Genomic DNA, 19,130 nt, shown 5'->3' on the forward strand with positions numbered 1-19,130 from the left:
GATTGTCTGCCAAATGCCATTAATGTAATGTAATGTATCCTCCACTGCCAGAACCTGCAGGTTCTTCCTCTACAATATTTGCCGTATCCGTCATCTCCTGATGGAGAAAGCCACCCAGCTCCTAGTCCAGGCGCTTGTCATTTCACACCTGGATTACTGCAACTCCCTCCTAGCCGGTCTCCCAGCTTGTGCCATCAAGCCCCTCCAGCTGGTCCAGAATGCTGCAGCCCGCCTGATCACCAGTCAGCGCAGGTCAGCTCATGTCACCCCACTCCTCATTAGCCTCCACTGGCTTCCTATTGCCGCACGTATCCAATTCAAGGCCCTAGTGTTGGCATTTCAGGCTGCTAAGGGGACTGCCCCAACATACATCCAATCCTTAATCACTCCCTACTCCCCAGCTAGACCACTCCAGTCTGCCAGCTCTGGTCGCCTTATGGTTCCCTCACTACGAGCACCTGGCGGTCGAGCTGCACGTTCACTCCTGTTTCCAGTCTGGTCTGGTGGAATGACTTGCCTACCACTGTCAGGACAGCAGAACCCCTCCCCCTATTTCGACGTAGACTAAAAACACACCTTTTCAAACTGTACCTTAGTCCTCCCTCCTGACCCCCCCCCCCCCCCCCCTTTTCCGATATCCCTAAAACTATTCCTATCTAACCCAAAAAAAAAAGATTTTGCACTTACGATGACTATTTTTTGTTTAGAACAGCACTTCATGTGTATTTTACTAGTTATGGATGTGATGCTTTAACTTGTGGAAGAACCTATGCACTTGTAATTCGCTTTGGATTAAAAGCTTTGCCAAATGACTAAAATGTAAATGTCTATGGTGAAATATGGATATCCTTGATGTTACAAGTTTTTGCATCTACTAGTTCTGGGGATTTATTTAAGAAGACTGATTTCCTCTGACAGGAACCTCAAACTAGGTGGCAGGTGGAACTTTCCTCAAGACAATGACCCCAAGCATACCTCAAAATCAACTATGAAATGGTTAATACATCTTTATTTGTATAGCTCATTTCATACAATAACTGGCCACAAGATTGGCAATAACCATCTCAATCTCCAGTATATTTTTGAGCACTGTAAAAAAATTGTATTGTGAATTGGCAAGGGCTGACCACAAGTATAAATTTAAGGCACTAAAAGGTTTTAAAAGACAGGAAGATTATGTACTGAGGAAGGGTCATAGATCCCCCAATACAGTATATTCATGACTCCCATAAATCACTACAGAAGACAAGTTAGTCACGATATTCTTATGAAGGGAGTGCACACATTGTATGAACGCAGGGCTATGAATTTTCTGACACTATGTCTTCACAGTATATGACAACATCTCTAAGATGTTAATTCATTAATTGAACTGCATTTTGCAAATGATGTTACAAACTTTGAATAAAAGGAATTAAGTCATTTCAATGTACTGTATAGAAAAATAAGTTTTCGCATTGACAATCTATCGTTTCTCCACAATTCCAAGTTTCATAAAACTAGTGAATTTACGAAAGGCATTATTGAGGTGGTGCATATATTTCATCACATTATATCATTCATAAGCTTGTCCCAAGTTCTGTGGAATGGTTTGTAATAGTATCCTGCTTGAGGTGATGGTGTTCTCATTTTTGTCTCCTCTCAGAATAAAACATATTTTCCCCAGTAGACTGAAAACTAGGTCTAACAGCTCATCACTTGAGAGAGGCAGCCCAGTTGAGTTTCTGTTTGATGTCAAGGTGACAAATCTAAAATGAGTGTACTCTTTGGGACAGTGTTTTGGTAGATCCATTCAGAGATAACCAAACTGAAAAAATGTTCTCCAGTCTGCAAAATTGAATCTGTGACAAAAACAGATGCACAAAAACAAATTCAAAATGATATACTTGGGTCTTTATCACATAGCATCAATAGTTTTAATAAGAATGTATTGATGCTGTGAGAAATTCACCCACCCACACACACAGGTCTATGGAGACAGAGAATGAGAGACAGAGAAAGGAGGGAGAAAGAGACAGTGGATTCTAGCTGTCAAGGGCCACTGGCTTATGAAAATGTTGCAGGTTGCTATGGTAACATAGGCACCAAGGACACAGGGGTTTTGAGTGAAGAGCAAATGCACCATGCTGCACTAGCACCTATACGCATGCTGATCTTTCCAGCTACACTGAAAATGGATACAAGGTTATACATGGTCATATGGCCCTCAATCTGACTGTAAAGGTTGGAGCTGGCTATACAGGCATTTGGAAGAAACTATTCATTTTGATCACAAGTCTTCAGTGTGTCAACCTCAGTTCAAGTGTATTTTTCTATTCATTTTGGTCATCTTGCCTCCTTACTTTACACAGAGGGAAGATATATACTCAAGGTCCACTTTATTTTGTAGACCTGCACACCAGCTTCTTAATGCAAATATCTAATCAGCCAATCATGTTGCAACTCAATGCATAAAACCATGCAGACATGGTCAAGAGGTTCAGTTGTTGTTCAGACCAAACATCAGAATGGGGGAAAATGTGATCTAATGGACTTTGACCATGGGATATATTGTTGGGATAGATTTTTCAGAGACCAGTGTGAAAAACAAAAACATTGTGGGTGGCATTTCTTTGGGCGAAAAACACATTGTTAAGGAGAGAGGTCAGAGGAGACTGGCTAGACATGGTTCAAGCTGAGAGAAGGGAACAGTAACTCAAATAACCATGGGTTACAACAGTGGTCCAAAATAAAATTAGCAATCGACAGGCAATCAAAACCAAGCACAGACTCAAAAATGACAGGTAGATTTAGTCGCACAGTTGTCCAGTCTAAAGTTCAATAGTCAGCAAACAGGAGTAACACAGACAATGCTGTTTGTAGTAATGGGACAGGCGATGGTTGGAAACCGGGCAGACAGGGCAATGCAGAGCAGGCAGAACAAGGTCCGGAGCGAGCAAGAGTCAAAACCAGGAAGTCAGTCCAATGGGGGCAGGAACTGGGTAGGCGCTGGGAGTAGGAGAGGAGGCTAAGGGCTGGAGACAGGATGGTATCAGGAACGCAGGAAAAACCACTGGCACGCATGGCATGTACGAAGCAGCACACATAACAGATAGACAGACTACATACACAGGTAATGAGAAACAATGGCATACAGGTGAGTGTGATTCCACATTAGGAAACACATAACAGGTGCGGGGGGCGTGATTGGGAAAGAAATACATAGAAATGGGGTAGCAAGGAAACAAACTACGAAACAGGCGCACAGGACATGACCAAAATGAATAATAAATGCCTAATATGCTGGTCACTGAGTGCATTTCATAGTTTGTGAGAAGTCAAAGGTTAAGGGAATCTTCATGCCACTTTCAGCCAAGAAGGTATGCCAAAATATTGAAAGCTTTAAATATTTCAATATTCCTTGGCAATAATTTAGTAGCCTATGTTGACACAATTTACCATACAATCATTTACTTTTTGGTTATAGGTTATATGGGAGCCTTTTTCCTTAGAAATAAACAAATATGACTCTACCTTGGCTTTATACTGTACCTCAGTTGATTCCACAGAGAGACTGACAGAAAAAGATGAATTACATAATTTATTAATGATTTATACATACTACTGTCATTTTCTGTCATTCTCTGTCTTACCTTTGGAAGGCATGATGAAGCAAATAGAATGCTTCAGCCCCTTATGGGGAGAGGGGAAATGCATGCAGGAGCAGTAATGTAATAACCTTTTTTTATTAACAATGCAAGCTTCTCGAATTAATACAGTTGGAATTGTAGAGGTCTCTGACTAGGAATATCACATTTGTTACCTGACTGAAGCAACGCTGTTCTTTCGAAGTGATATCTACATTTATAACGTCCATTCGGTCATTGGCATAACTCATCTGTTTTGTATGAGCGGACGAAAGAGGTCGAAGTAGATTTAGAGTGGTTTTCGTATGTTCTTTGTTTATGTGCCGTGCAATAGTATAATAATCATCCTATGTATGCTGCAGCAGCAGTGGTTTCTTATATCTCCCTGTGTGTGGAAACCGGCAAACCGGCGCTGAGCCCGAGTCGGACTGCCATCTCCATCTGCCGAGTCTGAGAGCAGAGTAGGGACGGTATTGAGCTTTGGATCCGCCTTCTGGATACAGCGGAGCCATTTAACATTGCGTTTCAGCCAAACTCCTACGACAGGGGGCATCGCACACTACGGGGATTCACCACCCAGCAACCGCGAGGTTAGAAGCGGACTATTGCCTGAATTGAGAACATACAACGATGGCACAGCTGGTTCATGTTTACCCAGTGCACTTTCCCAAACCTCTGGACCAACAGTCAGTGCGTCACTGATTGCACATAACGGCATTACTTCTCTGCTTTTTGCTTTTTTATTTTGATATTTCTTTCCAGTTTTTTGGAGCTGTAGCTTTCTGCCTCGTGCACAACTAAATCCTTCAAATCTATATGGTGTTATTTAGCAGATTTTGCACTTGCGTTGCTTTCATCGATATTGCGTTGCTCGTTCAGAAGAGGAGACAAATTGTCAGTTATAGGCTACATGTTAATATCTAATAATCGCTCGACTGGAAACCCTATCAAAACAGTTAACCCTATTGTTGGCTTCGGCGGACATCTGTGTCAAATCGAGCTCGAGTTGTTTTGTTGGATGAAACAGATTTGGGATAAATTTTGCTGCTGTCATCATTGCACAGTGTGCATCAGGGCTCCGAAATCTGAGCATCCTCCTTCGGAAGGTACAATTGCGTCCGCTATGCACGTTCTCGTTGCTTTGCAATAATTCAGAAGATCCGCAGTTGAAGGCTGGGACGACAAAAACATACGGAAAGAGGATGTTTTGGATGTGAAAATAAAGAGATAAACAGGCAAGATGGGGAAAGATCAGGAATTGCTACAAGCAGTGAAGACTGAAGACCTTATTACGGTGCAGAAGCTCTTGCAGAGGCCCAAACCTGGAAAAGCAAGTAAGTAACATTTAAAATCATTAAGATGTTTCAGGGAATGAGAGCTGATAAATTGACCACATCGATGAGAATTCGATCTCTCGAAGTGCTTTGCATGGATCATAGTAAGCCACTGTCACCTCCGCGTGTAAGCCAGTAGCCTAGGCTATATTGGTCCGTAGGTGCAGCCTATATTATCCGACCGCTCAATTTGAGATGTGATTACCGACGTGTTCAGAGTGATTCATTGTACGTTATGACTTAATCAAATGCCATATCAGTCCTCTTAAGTGTAGTTGGACCTGGAATTTAGGTATGGACGGTGTTCAGCCAACGATGAAGAGGACGAATTGCGGTGAAAAAGAAGGGGAAATAAACGAAATGAAATTAGCTAGTTGTGAATTTCCCAGTGAGATATGCATTCCTAAATCATCACTAGCAATGTATATGTGTATGTATGCATGCACAGCGATTAAAAGGACAAACTGAATACCCCCAATTTGTGTAGTTATCTATGATATACTGTGCTGTATGTCAGTGGTTTTACATTACATGGTTCTACCTAGTGTGATGATGAGACTAGGTAGGGAGGGACATTAGGGTACACCACAGTTGCATCCAGAAGACCTCACCATGCCATTAAAACAAATCACTGCAATGTGTTGTTTATTTGTACAGTTTTTTGGACAGTTAGTTCCTGAAGCCTTTTCCAGATGAGCATCATCCTATGTTGAGGAAAGAGGTGACAGTCAATGTGCACTATAGTATTTCACAGTCCCAAGGCTGTGTCTTGACAGCAAACCTGAAACGTGTGCCACAACATAATACATATATGTATATTACGTTTACACTAAGATTAAGACTAAGCATGTGCAATACCCTTTAGTACACACAAAACCAATGACATGATGATTGGTCATGGTTTTGGTTTTGCACCAGTCATTGGTTGCTATTAGTTTTGTGTTTATTAATAGGTGCTAAAGGTCTTAATAAATCAGGGAGACTGACCTTAGAGTACTAATTTATTTAAGAGATGCCTGGTGTCTAGGTAAATGATGAGCCAAGATGGCTGACTGGCCTGTTCTTATCATTATGTTGCTTTCTTATTTTCTTATGTTCATAATGATCTATAATGGGCTAACTGAATATGTCACTAATATACTTAGTCTTTAATGTTTGTCTTTTAGCTTTCTACATGAAGGTGTGCATTTGTCATTCAAGTCACTCATTGGTTTTTGGATTTGTGTTTCACCACAATGAATCCCTCATCATTTTGATCTGCAAATCACATATTTTTTATTTCCATGAGAAGATTTGAGACACAGTGCCTTGCATAAGACCGGCAGTTCAGCTGGGAGGAAGATAACTGGACCAATATCAGCAGGGACTTGAAGATAATTGCATTTCAATTAGGTCACACTCAGTTGCGGTGCCATCTTTTGGTTCTGCAGTGCTTCTTCCAGAAGAGATGATTGGCTCTAAATCTAGGTGAGAAAAGATCAATTGTATGTGATGGTAAGCCCAGAGCATCTGTCAAGCCATTTTGTCTTTCCAGTTAAACTTTGCATGATTCAGCTGTACACTATGATGGTTGAATCCCATTTAGTGTTCATATTTCAACAGAAAGGGTTTCATCAAGCTGTCAGCCTGATACAGAGTATAAGGAGCATGTTTTCCTTAGGTTTTTTTTTTGTGCAAATTATGGTGTAAGGACAAAAAATCACCTATTTGGATATTTATTTATTTTGGACCAAAAGTGTTGAAATAGTGGAAAACCTTGTTTGTAAGCTTTTCAATAAGTGTCTTGAGGTGGGATCGGTGGTGCAATATTCAGTTTGAGGGCCTTGAATGGTTGGTCATTCTGGTTAATCAAACCATGTTCTAATTCTCTTTCATATAGGTTAACATGTACAACAAATTTGTTCAGATCTAAAAAGGTCAGAAAGTGATCGGTTTCGGATGGACTGGCCCAAAATGTAGGTTTTGGAGTAGCTTAGTCAAAGTCCTGACTTGTACCCAATATAGATGCTGTGACAGAATCTGAAATGAGCAGTACATGCTCAAAAACCAATTTCAATTAATTAATTTCAGCTAATTTAATTTAATATAATTAATTGAATTAATTGTCTGAATTAAAGCAGTTATGTGTAGATGAGTGGGCTAGAATACCTACTCTGCAATATGAAATATTCAAATTATAGGAAGTGTTTGGTTACAGCTATTGCTGCTATAGGTGGTGCGAGAACTTATTAAGTTTAAGGGGACAATTATTTTTTCATAAGGGTGATATGGGTGTTTGATAACCTTTTTCATGAAATAAATTAAAGAATAATTTAGAAAATGTGTTTTGTGTTTACTCAGGTTCCCTTTGTCTAATATTACATTTGGAAAGATCTGAAACCATTCATTGTGACAAATATGCAATACTTTTTTCACAGCCCTGTACCTGCACTGTCAGCTCAGATAGAGTAGCATCTAAAACTGGAACATTCCACTCTTACCTCACTTGATTCACACTGTGGCAGGACATTTCTAACACTGCAAAAATAAATTCAAACGACAGAATGAATCACCTCAGGGATGTGTTCACATCAGTGCACATTCACAAAGACATATTCCTCTTGTAGCTTTGTAGTATACAAATATTATTTCCAATTTCTATAATACTTATACACAGGCTAGATGCCCTTTCCTTAGCCAAAACATTTTGTCTGAGGACTGAATGTTCTTTGACATGCAAGTGCTTGTTCAGATAGTTTTCTGGTCTTGAAATTAAAATGAAATGAGATATTGGCACTTTAATATTTTGGTAGTATGACTGGTGACCCTAGATGTCCACTTTGATAGTTGGGATATGTAAAAAGTCATAGTGCTGAGCCAGAATTGCATGAGACATACTGTAAAAGATGGTGGATGTTTTTATAATCCTTGTTCATCTGCTTCTGCAATTTATATGTTATGTATGCAGACCGGGTGTTTCTAGTGCTTGCATTGAGAGCTACCTTTTTCTAGTTCCCAATGGGCAAAGCTCCTGTACTATGTTTCATGTTCAGTGTGCTTCCTATGAGTGGAAATGAAGACTGACTCCTTTCTCGTGTATCTGTGTGTAGCAGTGCACTACAGTGCCACACTACATGTCCCAGCACATGACTCTCATTCTGAGTTAAGAGCCATCATCAAGGACCATAGCATACTAGTCCACTGGTGCATTGTGCATGAGGTCAGAACCCTCAGGACCCAGAGGCATGGTCTATGAGCTTCTCAACCTCTGCATTCTGGTCTTGGCTCTGGGCAATGAGACACTGCATTGTTTACTCCTCTCCCACACTGAGTCCTGTGACCTGGTCCCAGTGAGGGTATTACCTGGCTTGCACACTGGGGACAGGTGGTAGGAAAGCAAGGCTGTGACACACTGGGCCGTTGTCCATCCTTAGTGGGAGCACCATGTACTGAAGCAGACTTAGATATCTGTGCATCATTGGTGTCAATGCCAAGGTCAGGGTGTTGTGATGTGCTGATGTTGCTTAACAGAGACAATGATCTGCAGGAGATTTGTCATTGCATTGCTTGAGAGTGGCTAGTGACAGGGTTATGGTATCTGTTGCTGTGGCCGGAACTGTTGACAGGGAGGTCAGTCTGAGCTCTTGGAGTGCTGGGGTAGTAGTGAAGGGAGGGTCTGTGTAGGACTGCCATGGAGTGCACCCACCATGAAGTGGCTGGGAATCTCCAGTGCTCATCATTAAAACATGTTTTTCTTCTGGGGGGGTTGGGGTGGAGCTGGGGTTGAGTGGCTGACATTAAGGAAAAATCGATATGATAATTCACAGGAAAGCTGGCACAAAATAAATCACCAGGGCATCATTGATCATAAGTGTTTTTTTTTCATATGCTCAAAAATAAAACATTTGAAATTCATTTTTATTGCGTTCCAAAGCAAAATGTTGAAGAACAAGTTCATTCCCTCTGTTCCTCTGCCTATTAATACTGCAGGTCAATAAGGAAGAATCGTGGCTTGTGCCAGGACTGTCTGTCGTCTCAGTGCTTGAGGTTTGGATATCAAATATATAGTTTTACTGGGATTACAAATAAGCAGTCTGGTCTTAGGAAATGGCAGAGATCCAATGACTGAAGTAGTCTGGACTGGAGGAAGGACACACAGCAGGATAGCCTGCTACATTTGTCTTTAACTTTGATTAACTGCAAATGTTTTTTTCTTTATAAATTTCATAATGAAAATGAATAACAATCACCAAATGAGCTTGCCAAACTGTTTGTGAAGAAATGAACACTTTCCCTTGTGAGTAACAGTCAAGAACACATGTTCATGGAATGCAGGTAATGTCTGAGATTTGAAGCGACACAAAGTGTAATGTAGTGTACCTGTAGGTCTGGTTCAACATCGTTCAGTTAGGCTGAAAACATGCATTATTCACTATCTCAGAAGTCACATATATCCATATGGAAATCTCATAACTAAGAAGGCAGGTGTCTCCAATAAAACGCATCGAATGATAATAACAGGCTAGCTAAACCAAATAACAATTATTTATGTTCCACTCTGACTGTTCACCCTTTTTTTCAAATGTGTTCAGACTTTCAGCGCAGCACCTTCTCCAATTCCTCTGAGCACCAGCCTATATTTTTTATTTAATTAGAGAAACTGAAAAACATGGGAGTACTTTTAGTCTTACCAATAGCTACTTTCTGATTCATAAACCAAATAGCAATTATGAAAGAATAGCCCTTTTATGCATCCAGCAAAGATGGCTGAGACTCCTGCAATAACCAGCTGTATGCAAATTAGGTAGCCCATACATATTTTCGCTCAAGCTAGGACCGCTAGACGTATCACAACTACTTGAAGACAAGAGCACTTTATTTTTTTGAAGTGCTTTTTCGTTTTAATGTTAATCTTACATCTTCTCTGGGAAAGCCTTAAGTAGTAGGCCTACATTTATCATCTGCATAAAATGATAATTAGACAGACCAAATTTGTCTCACCTATTCAAAATATGTTCTGCTTATTATTGGTATGTCTGGGTGGAAGTCCCAGCAAAGTCTCTAGCAAAGGATTTCTCATTATGCTGAATTTTTAATAACGTAGTAGTAGCACTTGTATTCTGTTCATGTTTACATAGCCGTCTGGTATAAAAAATGCGAAACCCAGAGTGAAACAGTCATTAAAGCTACCTTCACACATGATCTCTACTGATTACATTTTATACTGCGCTGATTAAAATTTTTGATTAAAAAATAGTAGTTGGATTTATGTGCAAGCTGGGTCATTTGCCAAGGATAATTCCATTTCAGTGTCATTAGCTTGTTTCAGCTGTATGAAGTGACTCCATTGAATCAGTTCCAGTCTTATTGCGGAGTGTGGCATGCGCATGAATGCTATGCTAGTGTTTTGAATACTAGTGTCAGACAGCCGGCTCGCCAGCATCAAAGCTTTGTTCCTAATCCAATCGAATGAAAAATAATTTAGAGGCTGCACTTCATTTTTGCTTAGACGTATCCCCTGGTATTAATGCCTCCAGGCATAATGAGAGTTATTGGAAGAAGGGATGATACATTATACTTCTACAGTAATATTTGAATTAATGTTCCTGTTTGGGCTGGGGCTTAGGTTTGCTTTAGACACTCTGAGTTTGCTGCTTGTGTTATGTCCCCGATTGTGGCGGGGGGGGAGGAGGGCTGAGGGATGGAGTTTCAGGAGGCCGGGGTAAGGGGGGAGGGGGGGAGTCCCGGTTGTAGCTCTTCTCTTAAATATATTCAATCAATATGCATGCTCAAAATAGGCTGTGGTGTCTGTATGTGATCCAGGGAATCATACCTCCCTCTGGTCTGTCAGATTATTGAATTACTGAGCAGATGGCGGAGGCTGAGTGATGGTTAGAAGGGCAGGGAGGGTAGGTGCAGCGTGGTATCCTATCAGCACTGCAGGAAGGGCGGCCATCACCCAATTACCATCGCTGGTTGCTTACATTTTGGGATTGGACCAATAGAATCATAGAACTTGCAAAACCCTATGCTCGTTCACTTTTGTTTGCGGTAAATCAGCTCAAATACTGGTGATAATTTAGCCTAATTGACCATACACTGTATTTGATGGTAGAATGCATATGGAAGCCATGCTTTGTAAACAAAAAACACTTGGTTGTTTTGTAACACTCATGTGCAAGTCTCTAAAATTTCACAGCTTCTTAAAAGGGTTACAGATAACACTTTTTTTTCCTTTCGCAATGCAAAGAATAGAAGTGCTGACCAATGTGAAACTCATTTCACTGTGACGATTTAGCTGATGTATGCTCACCTCAAACAATCCGCAGTGCTACACTCAAAACTCCTCCCAGTAAATAATGTAACAAAAAACACACAATCAAGTGAACTCCTGCTTTGCTTCTAGTGTGCTGATTGCATGGGTGAGCACTGAATCAAAGGAGTGCACTCATTTACAGTAGGGTTCAGTTGTCATGTGATTAACGCTCTTGGGGCGGCTTGTGTGGTCCCGGGTGTTCTAGACCATGCAAAGCACCACAGGAGCAGAGGGCCACATCCATGACGCTCAGACTGCATTCAGTGGTTCAGTTGTAGTCTGAAGAGAGCTGCTGTTGGGCTGGGGTTCGGTGGAGGAGCAGGCTGGGAGGGGACCAGCACCATGATAAAACCAGAGTTCCTCCGCGAGACATGCCTGTGGGCACGAGACTGCCGCCGCATCCTGCCGTCGCTCAAGCAGATCGGTGTGTGGAGCCACACTCGCCCGAGGTGTTGTGGGATCCATAGTTTCACCCCCGGCTCCTGCTTCCGCCACACTGCCGTTTGCCTCTCTTCCTGCCCCAGCTCAAACGGTTACTCTTCTCAGCAAGAGCCTCCTGTTCCCCTGTCGCTGTTTACGAGCTCTTCCCTGCCCCGGGACCTTTGGAATTCGCATGTGTTAAAAGTGGGAAGAGGGAAATCTATGTTACTTTGGTTTGGCATGTACTGCGCCTCTTTTTTTGCTTCTGAGCACACGGTTACACCGTGACTGAAGCTCTTTAGCCCTGTCAAGCTCACTATAACAGGATGTAAGCTTGACAGCGCTCTGTTCAGCTCTCCTGACATAGACAGACAGACGCTGCTACTGTCCAGGCTGCCTCTGCCGGTGCGTTCACCCGCTGTGCAGCGCTTCCTGTGTGACTGACCGGCGGCGGATGAAAGGGCCCCTTAGCCCCCTTCTTTCCTCTGTGGCCTGTCCTGTTTTCCTCACTATAGGTAAGACAACGAGTGGATAATGGCGCGATAAAGCAAAGCTGCTTGTAGACCGCTAAATCTCGGTCGAAAAACACACGCATCCCCGGCGCGTGTACTGTTCACGTTCATTCCCATCGGCGCAAATGGATTTGCTGTGAGTTTCCTTTTTTTGCGGCTTTAGTGTTTGAAGCCAGAATCTGACTGAAAGTCTGCCAGACTGTATTCGGTGGAAGGATAGTCAAATCCATGGGAGACTGTGGGAGGATGTCTGTGTGTGTGTGTGTGTGTGTGTGTGTGTGCGTGCGCATGTGTAGTGTGTGTGCATGTGCATCTGTGTGAGTGTGTGTGTGTGTGCGTGTGTAGTGTGTGTGTGTGTAGTGTGTGTGTGTATGTGTGTGTGCATGTGTAGTGTGTGCATGTGCATGTGTGTGAGTGTGTGTGTATGTGTAGTGTGTTCACATGTGTGTGTGTATGTGTGTGCACGTGTGTAGTTTGTGTGCGCGTGTGTGTGTGTGAGCTCACACTAGGACCGGAGGCAGGGGGTCAGCAGGCAGGATGTGAGTTAAACTGCAGCCCTCCCCTCATTGGCTCACACAGGAGTCACCAGCAGATGCAGGAGCAGGATCGTGTGATGCTGGTTGCCATGGAGATGCAGATGGAACATCTGGGGCCGACCCGGCGCAGGAGAGCTGGCACCATATTGCCCTGTGTTTTATCCTCTCTCTGGCAGCCTCTAATCCGCTGGGGGGGCCGTGCCTCGTACCAGATAAAAAAAGAAACACACTGGGTATTGAGGACAGCGTCATCAATATTAGTGTTGTTACACTGCAGCGAGTAACCACTGAGACAAGACCTGGCCATTTTATGACCGCTTTTATGTTTGGGGTTAAATTCAGCCAGACAGAAATGACACAAAATTATTGTAATAGAAAAAGCTTTGTGTGTCACCCTCTTATTGTCTCCCAAATGACTAGAAACCTGTGAGAAACATCTAATTTTAGAGCCTGAGGCAAGTGACAATTTAACACCTATTTGGAAAAGTGCCACCAGACTCATCCAGAAATAAATAATAAAAAACAAAAGGGTTGTATATTTTCTTACATTGTATACAGCTTCACAGCTTGCATGCAAAGTTAACCCCACACCTTTGAATGCAACGTTTGTACAGTACGTTTGAAAACATAACATTATGTTTAATTCAGGTTTACTGTTTAATCCCACCAAATTAGAGAATTATAAAAATCATACAGTACCAGGATTAAAGAAAGGTTAACGGGTTTTTAGGAGATGTCAAACACTGAATGGGGTGGAATTGACCCCAAACATAATTTGAAGGTTAAATGACTCAGGACCAGAGTGATCCTCTGTGTGGGGAATGCAAGTGTCATCTCAGTGTGAGAGAGAAAGAAGTATGAAATTTCATTAAATTACCAGCAAGATTGGAGAATGCTTGAAATAAGCTAAATCCAGCACAGGCCTACTTGAATTCATTTTCAGCTATTACCGAACAGTTCTTCATACCACAATCAATCAACACCTTCATTTTTACAGGAAGTCAGTTTGAGACCGAGGTCTCTTTTTCAAATAAGAAAAATCGCAAAATACTGCAACTAGTACCAGACAGCAAGAAAAATACTTACAGGGTTGTAAGCGCACGGCTGTCTGAATGATCATTGTAAGACGTTAAGAAACTGAATATAATATTTTGCATGGCAGTAATGCTTCGACTCTCAAGGCGTGAGGGTTTCTTAACCCTGCAGTAAGACAGAAGCCTGTACATGAAAGGGCTCCAGTGTGCTCCTGCTCCTCGCTGCGGATCCGTACCCAGGCATCCTGGCACAGCCCGGGCGCTCCATACGGGCTGCTTTGTGCGACCCCACATAAACAGGCGCGGTTGCCTGGGAAACCTGCGGGAGTCCTGGGAAGTGGCGGGGCAGAGTGTTGATCACCTCTCTAATGGAATTTGTGAAGGGGCCTGGCCTGAGGAGGGATTTATCCCCCTGCATTATTCATGCCATTGCCTCCAAGTCATTTACAGTCAGCCTGCAGAACACAGCCACCTCCAATTGCACTTGGCAGAATGGGGGGGCGAGCTGTTGTCTCGGGAGTACGGAGCAAGACGCATTCCGAGGACCCGACGACGCGTAACTTCCCAGAACGCCTCGTCGTCACGTGTGCGGGGCTGTGGTCGAGCACGGAGTGATGTCTTGTCTGCCGCGTGGTTGCCGTGTGTTTTTGCGTTCCCGAGGAATGTGCTCTTATCCCTGTCTGGTTACCGACAAGGGAAAACCCACGGGCCACTTACTCTTACTCGACTGCCATGGCCCAGTTTCTCGGTCCCTTTGGGTGTTCCGGACCTCTGAATGCACTTCTGCAAGCCAGTTTCCTCATGCTGTGGGTCTGTACGGCGCATAAACAACCACATCCAAATGTTCTGGGGTCAAACTCAGGACCGTTATAGCTGTGGGAGTCGTATGCATGTGGACAGATGTCGTTTTGCTCCGCACCCATGCTGTGGAAACAGTAGTGTTTGTGGGCCCAGCAGTGTTCAGCCAGCGCTGCGGAAGGGAACAGTGAGAGATGTGTGTAGTGGAAGATGGGCTCCGTAGCACGCACAACGCACCGGGAGGTAATTGGGCCTGGAGGTCAGCTGACTGCTTGTCGGTTTGTCTTCACTCTGGATTAGACCCCGTGCGAACCCCAGCCCTTAATCATGTCCTCTCTGTAGGAAACAGCACGTGGCCTCTGTCAGAAAAGCCGTGGAATTGGTTTTGCAGCTGTGTCTGCTGTATCCTCTGCCTCTTCACTGGTGTATCTATATTGAAATGCGAACCCTTAGACTTTAAGGCTTATGTTTGGTCATAATTTGTTGAAATGACATAGGAGATGGTAGTATATTATTTAATCCCCTCCTCCATAATCCTGATCAACATCAGCGGCCTGGCTCTGGGTCCTACACATGACTGCGTTTCCCTGTGTGCTGCTGGAGCTGTATCCCCAACAGTGTAAAAAGAATTACACCCTGGTGTAAAATCCAGCTTGAAATACCAGCTCAAAACATAGCTGGAGCTACAGTATGTCACACCATGTGGAGTATAGAGCTGGCATAACTGGTCAACCGGCTACCAGCTGTTTCAAAACCTAGCTTGAGCTGAGTTTTTTTTCAGCAGGGCAGACACCCATGGCCACTTCAGACCTTTGAGCCTTGGCTCCTGCGTTCTGGCCTTCCTCGAGGCCTTGCTTTGAATGTTTATGTTGTTGTTTGTCTGACGGCGGAGCTCTGAGCTTTCTGCGTAGTCATGTGTCTCTCCCCCAGCGGCTAGGCAGTGGAGACTTGACGCCTCTTTAGAGGAAATCTGTTTTTTCCTCTCTCCTTCTCTCTCTCTCTCTCAAAGGAGTGTTCCCATTAAAGCAGCTCCAATGTGTTTTTCCATTTCCACCAGGACAGGGGGATTGATTTGTTCCACTCCCGCTTCCATTTGTTACATAATAAGGCATATCCCGTCCAATTGCTACAAGTCCGAACAGCTGCAGTCGCTAACGAATTAATCCTAAAGTCCTCTGGTTTAAGATTACGTTTCTCTCTTGCAGAGAGGAAAAAAAAAACTGTGCCTCAACATTTCCATTGGAAATGTCTCCCAAGAATCTCTGTAAGCTTTTGTTAAAAATTCCGCTGTCTCATTCCTAAAGTCTTGAGTCAGGAAGAAGGAAAAAAGTCATTGGCATGGACAAAACAGTTTTTTACCCCGGGGAACTTGACTTGTTTGCCAATGTCATTTTCTGAGATTGAGGAGGTCCAGTGAAAAGCACTGGCAGAGGAATCTCTGCATGGCCTTGGAATAGTCTGTGGAATGTCTGAGTAAGTTTCTCTGCAGAGAGCGGAGCCGACCTTCCTTCTGGACCTGCTCACAGATGCTGGTGTTGAGTATGTTTGTCCAGATGTATTTACGCGAGTGATGAGGAGCACAACCATGGCCTGATCCTGCTGCTGTAGGATTGCAGCTTGACAGTGCAGGTGGAGAATCTTGTCATTTTCCCAGGACTGGTTTTCTCAATGCCTACTCCTACTCCGAACCATGCCAAACTGAGTCATGTTGAAGCATAGTTGAACTGGCAGAATTGCTATTCAATTAGGAATGTTTGGGCCGTAATATGCCACAATTTGACAGAATGATGTATGCTGTTGCAAAAGTATATTCATAAAGTTCTTGTTTTTTCACTCAATCTGTTGTTGTAAAACTAGTTAGGTAATACGAAAATAATAAGTAATAATAATTTATAATAATAAGTAAATAATTTCAAATATGTTGTATTTTGCTATTATGCAGGTTCATAGAGTAGATAAAAATGACCATTTGATGAAAATGAACACATTTTTTGATGTGCAATATTTGAGTGTTGTATTGTGTATATGTATTTTGGTAAGTGATATCTCTATGTCCTATATTTGTAGCTGACTGGCATAACACCAATCCACAGTTCATTGACCCCACTTACTGATTGTAATGAGGCCAGCACCCAATAGATTATGGGAAGGGCCAACTTTCACAGTTGGTTGTCACTTAGCCCAACATAAGTCTAGTTAAACAGGTAAACTGGCTTACAAAAGCCGGCCTGTGGTTCACTCTACAGACCGAAAGCATACTTTCTTGTCAAGTGAAACAATCTCAACAACACCACAAAAGAGGCCTGGGATTTCTAATGGTCCGCTACAGTGCATTTATGAAGCTGAACGTGTTATCATTTTGTTGTTTTCTCTGAGTTTGAAAGGATTGTTCCAAATGCTGTCATCATCTTTCCATTAGATATACCAAAATATATAGCAATTTTTTTTAGATGGTTAATGGCATATATATCTTTTATTTAAATCAAATGTTGCATAAAGTGTACAACTTTAATCAGTCTGTAATAAAACGGTAATAACAGTAAAATAGGTACTGCATGGGGGAAGGATATATACAGCACAAAAAGCCTATCATCTATCCAGTGACACCCACCTCTGTTTACACCTCACTTCACTAATGACTCTCAGAATATTGCACAGACTGAAAATATATCTGTGCCAAAGGCAAGAGACACAAAACCCTCTGACTGTGGAGTGGGGGGAGTGGAGAATGTAATTGCCTTTCTGATTAAAAACCAGAGAGCAGTAAGATTAATTGTACAGACTGGGCCCACATTATGCCACAGGCCCTGTTGACTTTAAGTGCAGTGTCTGGCTCCGTCCCTCTGGTACACAACCAGAGAAGGGGTTTGCTGCTGGGATGGGACCCCATCCCCAACTGCCATAACAATTATCAGATGACCATCAGATCTAGCATTGGTATCCTGTGAAGCATGTGTGTGTATGTTTGTATTAGTGTGTGTGTGTCTGTGCGTGTGTGTGTTTGTATTAGTGTGTGTGTGTGTGTGTGTGTGTATGTTTGTATTAGTGTGTGTGTGCCTCTGTGTGTGTGTTTGTATTAGTGTGTGTGTGTCTGTGTGTATATGTGTGTGTGTGTGTGTGTGTGTGTGTGTGTTGGAGGGTCAGGGAGGGAGGGGGTGATCATGAACCAGGGTGGGACAGAGATGCACAAAGTGATGAATTTAAGGCATAGCACAACTAGCTGAATGGGTGTGTGGGGGTCTGCTCTGAGGAGCAAACTGGGGCAGAGAGGAGGATGCTATGCTAACCATTACTAATGCCCGCCATTAGACAGGAGATCCTGATCAACTCTCAAGCACAACCGCTCTTGCCTCATTGTCAGTGTTTGCACGGTTTGAATGCATCGTATGCAGCTCTCTACACCGCGCTTCAGTACAGCAAACCCCCACACAACCATCTCCCGCATGAGAGAAGCACTGGATTATCCAGTGCCCTCATTTAAATGTTAATGTCAATTTCTAATCGAGACTGACTGCCTGGCCAAGTGCCAACGTTTATATGAGTGCAATACATTAACAGTATGTCCACACTTGTGCTCTTGGTGCAAGCTAGGACTACTTGATCTAGCCTGCTGTATGTGAATACTGATCAGTATTGCAAAAAGCACATTAATTTACCTTATATAGTGTAAATACTATGAAAACTTACAACGTATTCATCGCACTTCACGTTGGTTAATTCTGAAACGTCATTTTTATTATTAGTGTAATTGCATTCATGCAGAAGCACACTGTTGTTCCTCCTTGGGCTTTAACAGAACTCCAGTTCTTCATACTATCTGCACAACAATACTTTAGCAATTAAAACTCTGTAAGCACACATTTTCTGAAGAGTGTAATTTAAGTGTTAGTGTAAGTTCATGAGCATATAAACTTTTTTGATATTTAAAAATAATATGTCATACTGTAAATATCATTTCATACCGTAACCAGTGAAATAAATCATCGAGGTCATAAATAAGCCTTTCAAAGCAGTTTATATCATAAATTATTTTTTTGCTTTTTCATATTTTCAAACTGCATCAGCTGCCATGCTGTGGGGAGGTTGGTTATGTGGGAGTTTATTGTGTTTCAGTGTGCTGCCATAACAGCAGTAGATGTGCTGCACTTTTGTGTCTACGCTGCCGAGTCTACGCTGTGGATGTACCAGAGCAGGAGACTCTAATATTGAGGTTTTTTCTATATTGGGCACATGTGGTTTTACTTAACAGCCAGTGAGATTTTATGCCAAATGCCAAACCATCATGACACATCCAGGCAATAAGGCCCCTGTACATTACAAGAGTTCTGTTCTCCCATTCCGTGTCAAATTCCCCTTAACATGATTCAAGTGGAAATTCCTCTCCCAAGCTTTCATGTTCCTCTAATAAGCAGCCAAGGGCACCGGAGCCTTGGAAGAAGGAGAAAGATGTTTTGTTTTGAGTCTGCTGTACTATATTTTACTATCTAGCTGTGCCATTACTCACATCATGGATAATTATCTACAGCAGGCTGTTAGAGATTATTGTGCAGTCCGTGTTACAGTGGCAGTTTAAAA

At 42.6% G+C, this 19,130-nt stretch overlaps 1 protein-coding gene across 1 annotated transcript in view; it reads left to right on the top strand.

The window, feature by feature from the left end:
- The first annotated feature begins 4,431 nt into the window (after positions 1-4,431).
- caskin1 (CASK interacting protein 1) overlaps positions 4,432-19,130 on the top strand; it is a 101,768-nt gene continuing 87,069 nt past the window's right edge. The window contains exon 1 of the mRNA XM_061222938.1: positions 4,432-4,960. Within this exon, the coding sequence (XP_061078922.1) occupies positions 4,867-4,960 (94 nt within the window). The 5' untranslated portion in view covers positions 4,432-4,866. The remainder of the gene's footprint in view (positions 4,961-19,130) is intronic.

This window comes from Conger conger, chromosome 2 (assembly GCF_963514075.1).
Source record: "Conger conger chromosome 2, fConCon1.1, whole genome shotgun sequence".
Lineage (NCBI taxonomy): Eukaryota > Metazoa > Chordata > Actinopteri > Anguilliformes > Congridae > Conger > Conger conger.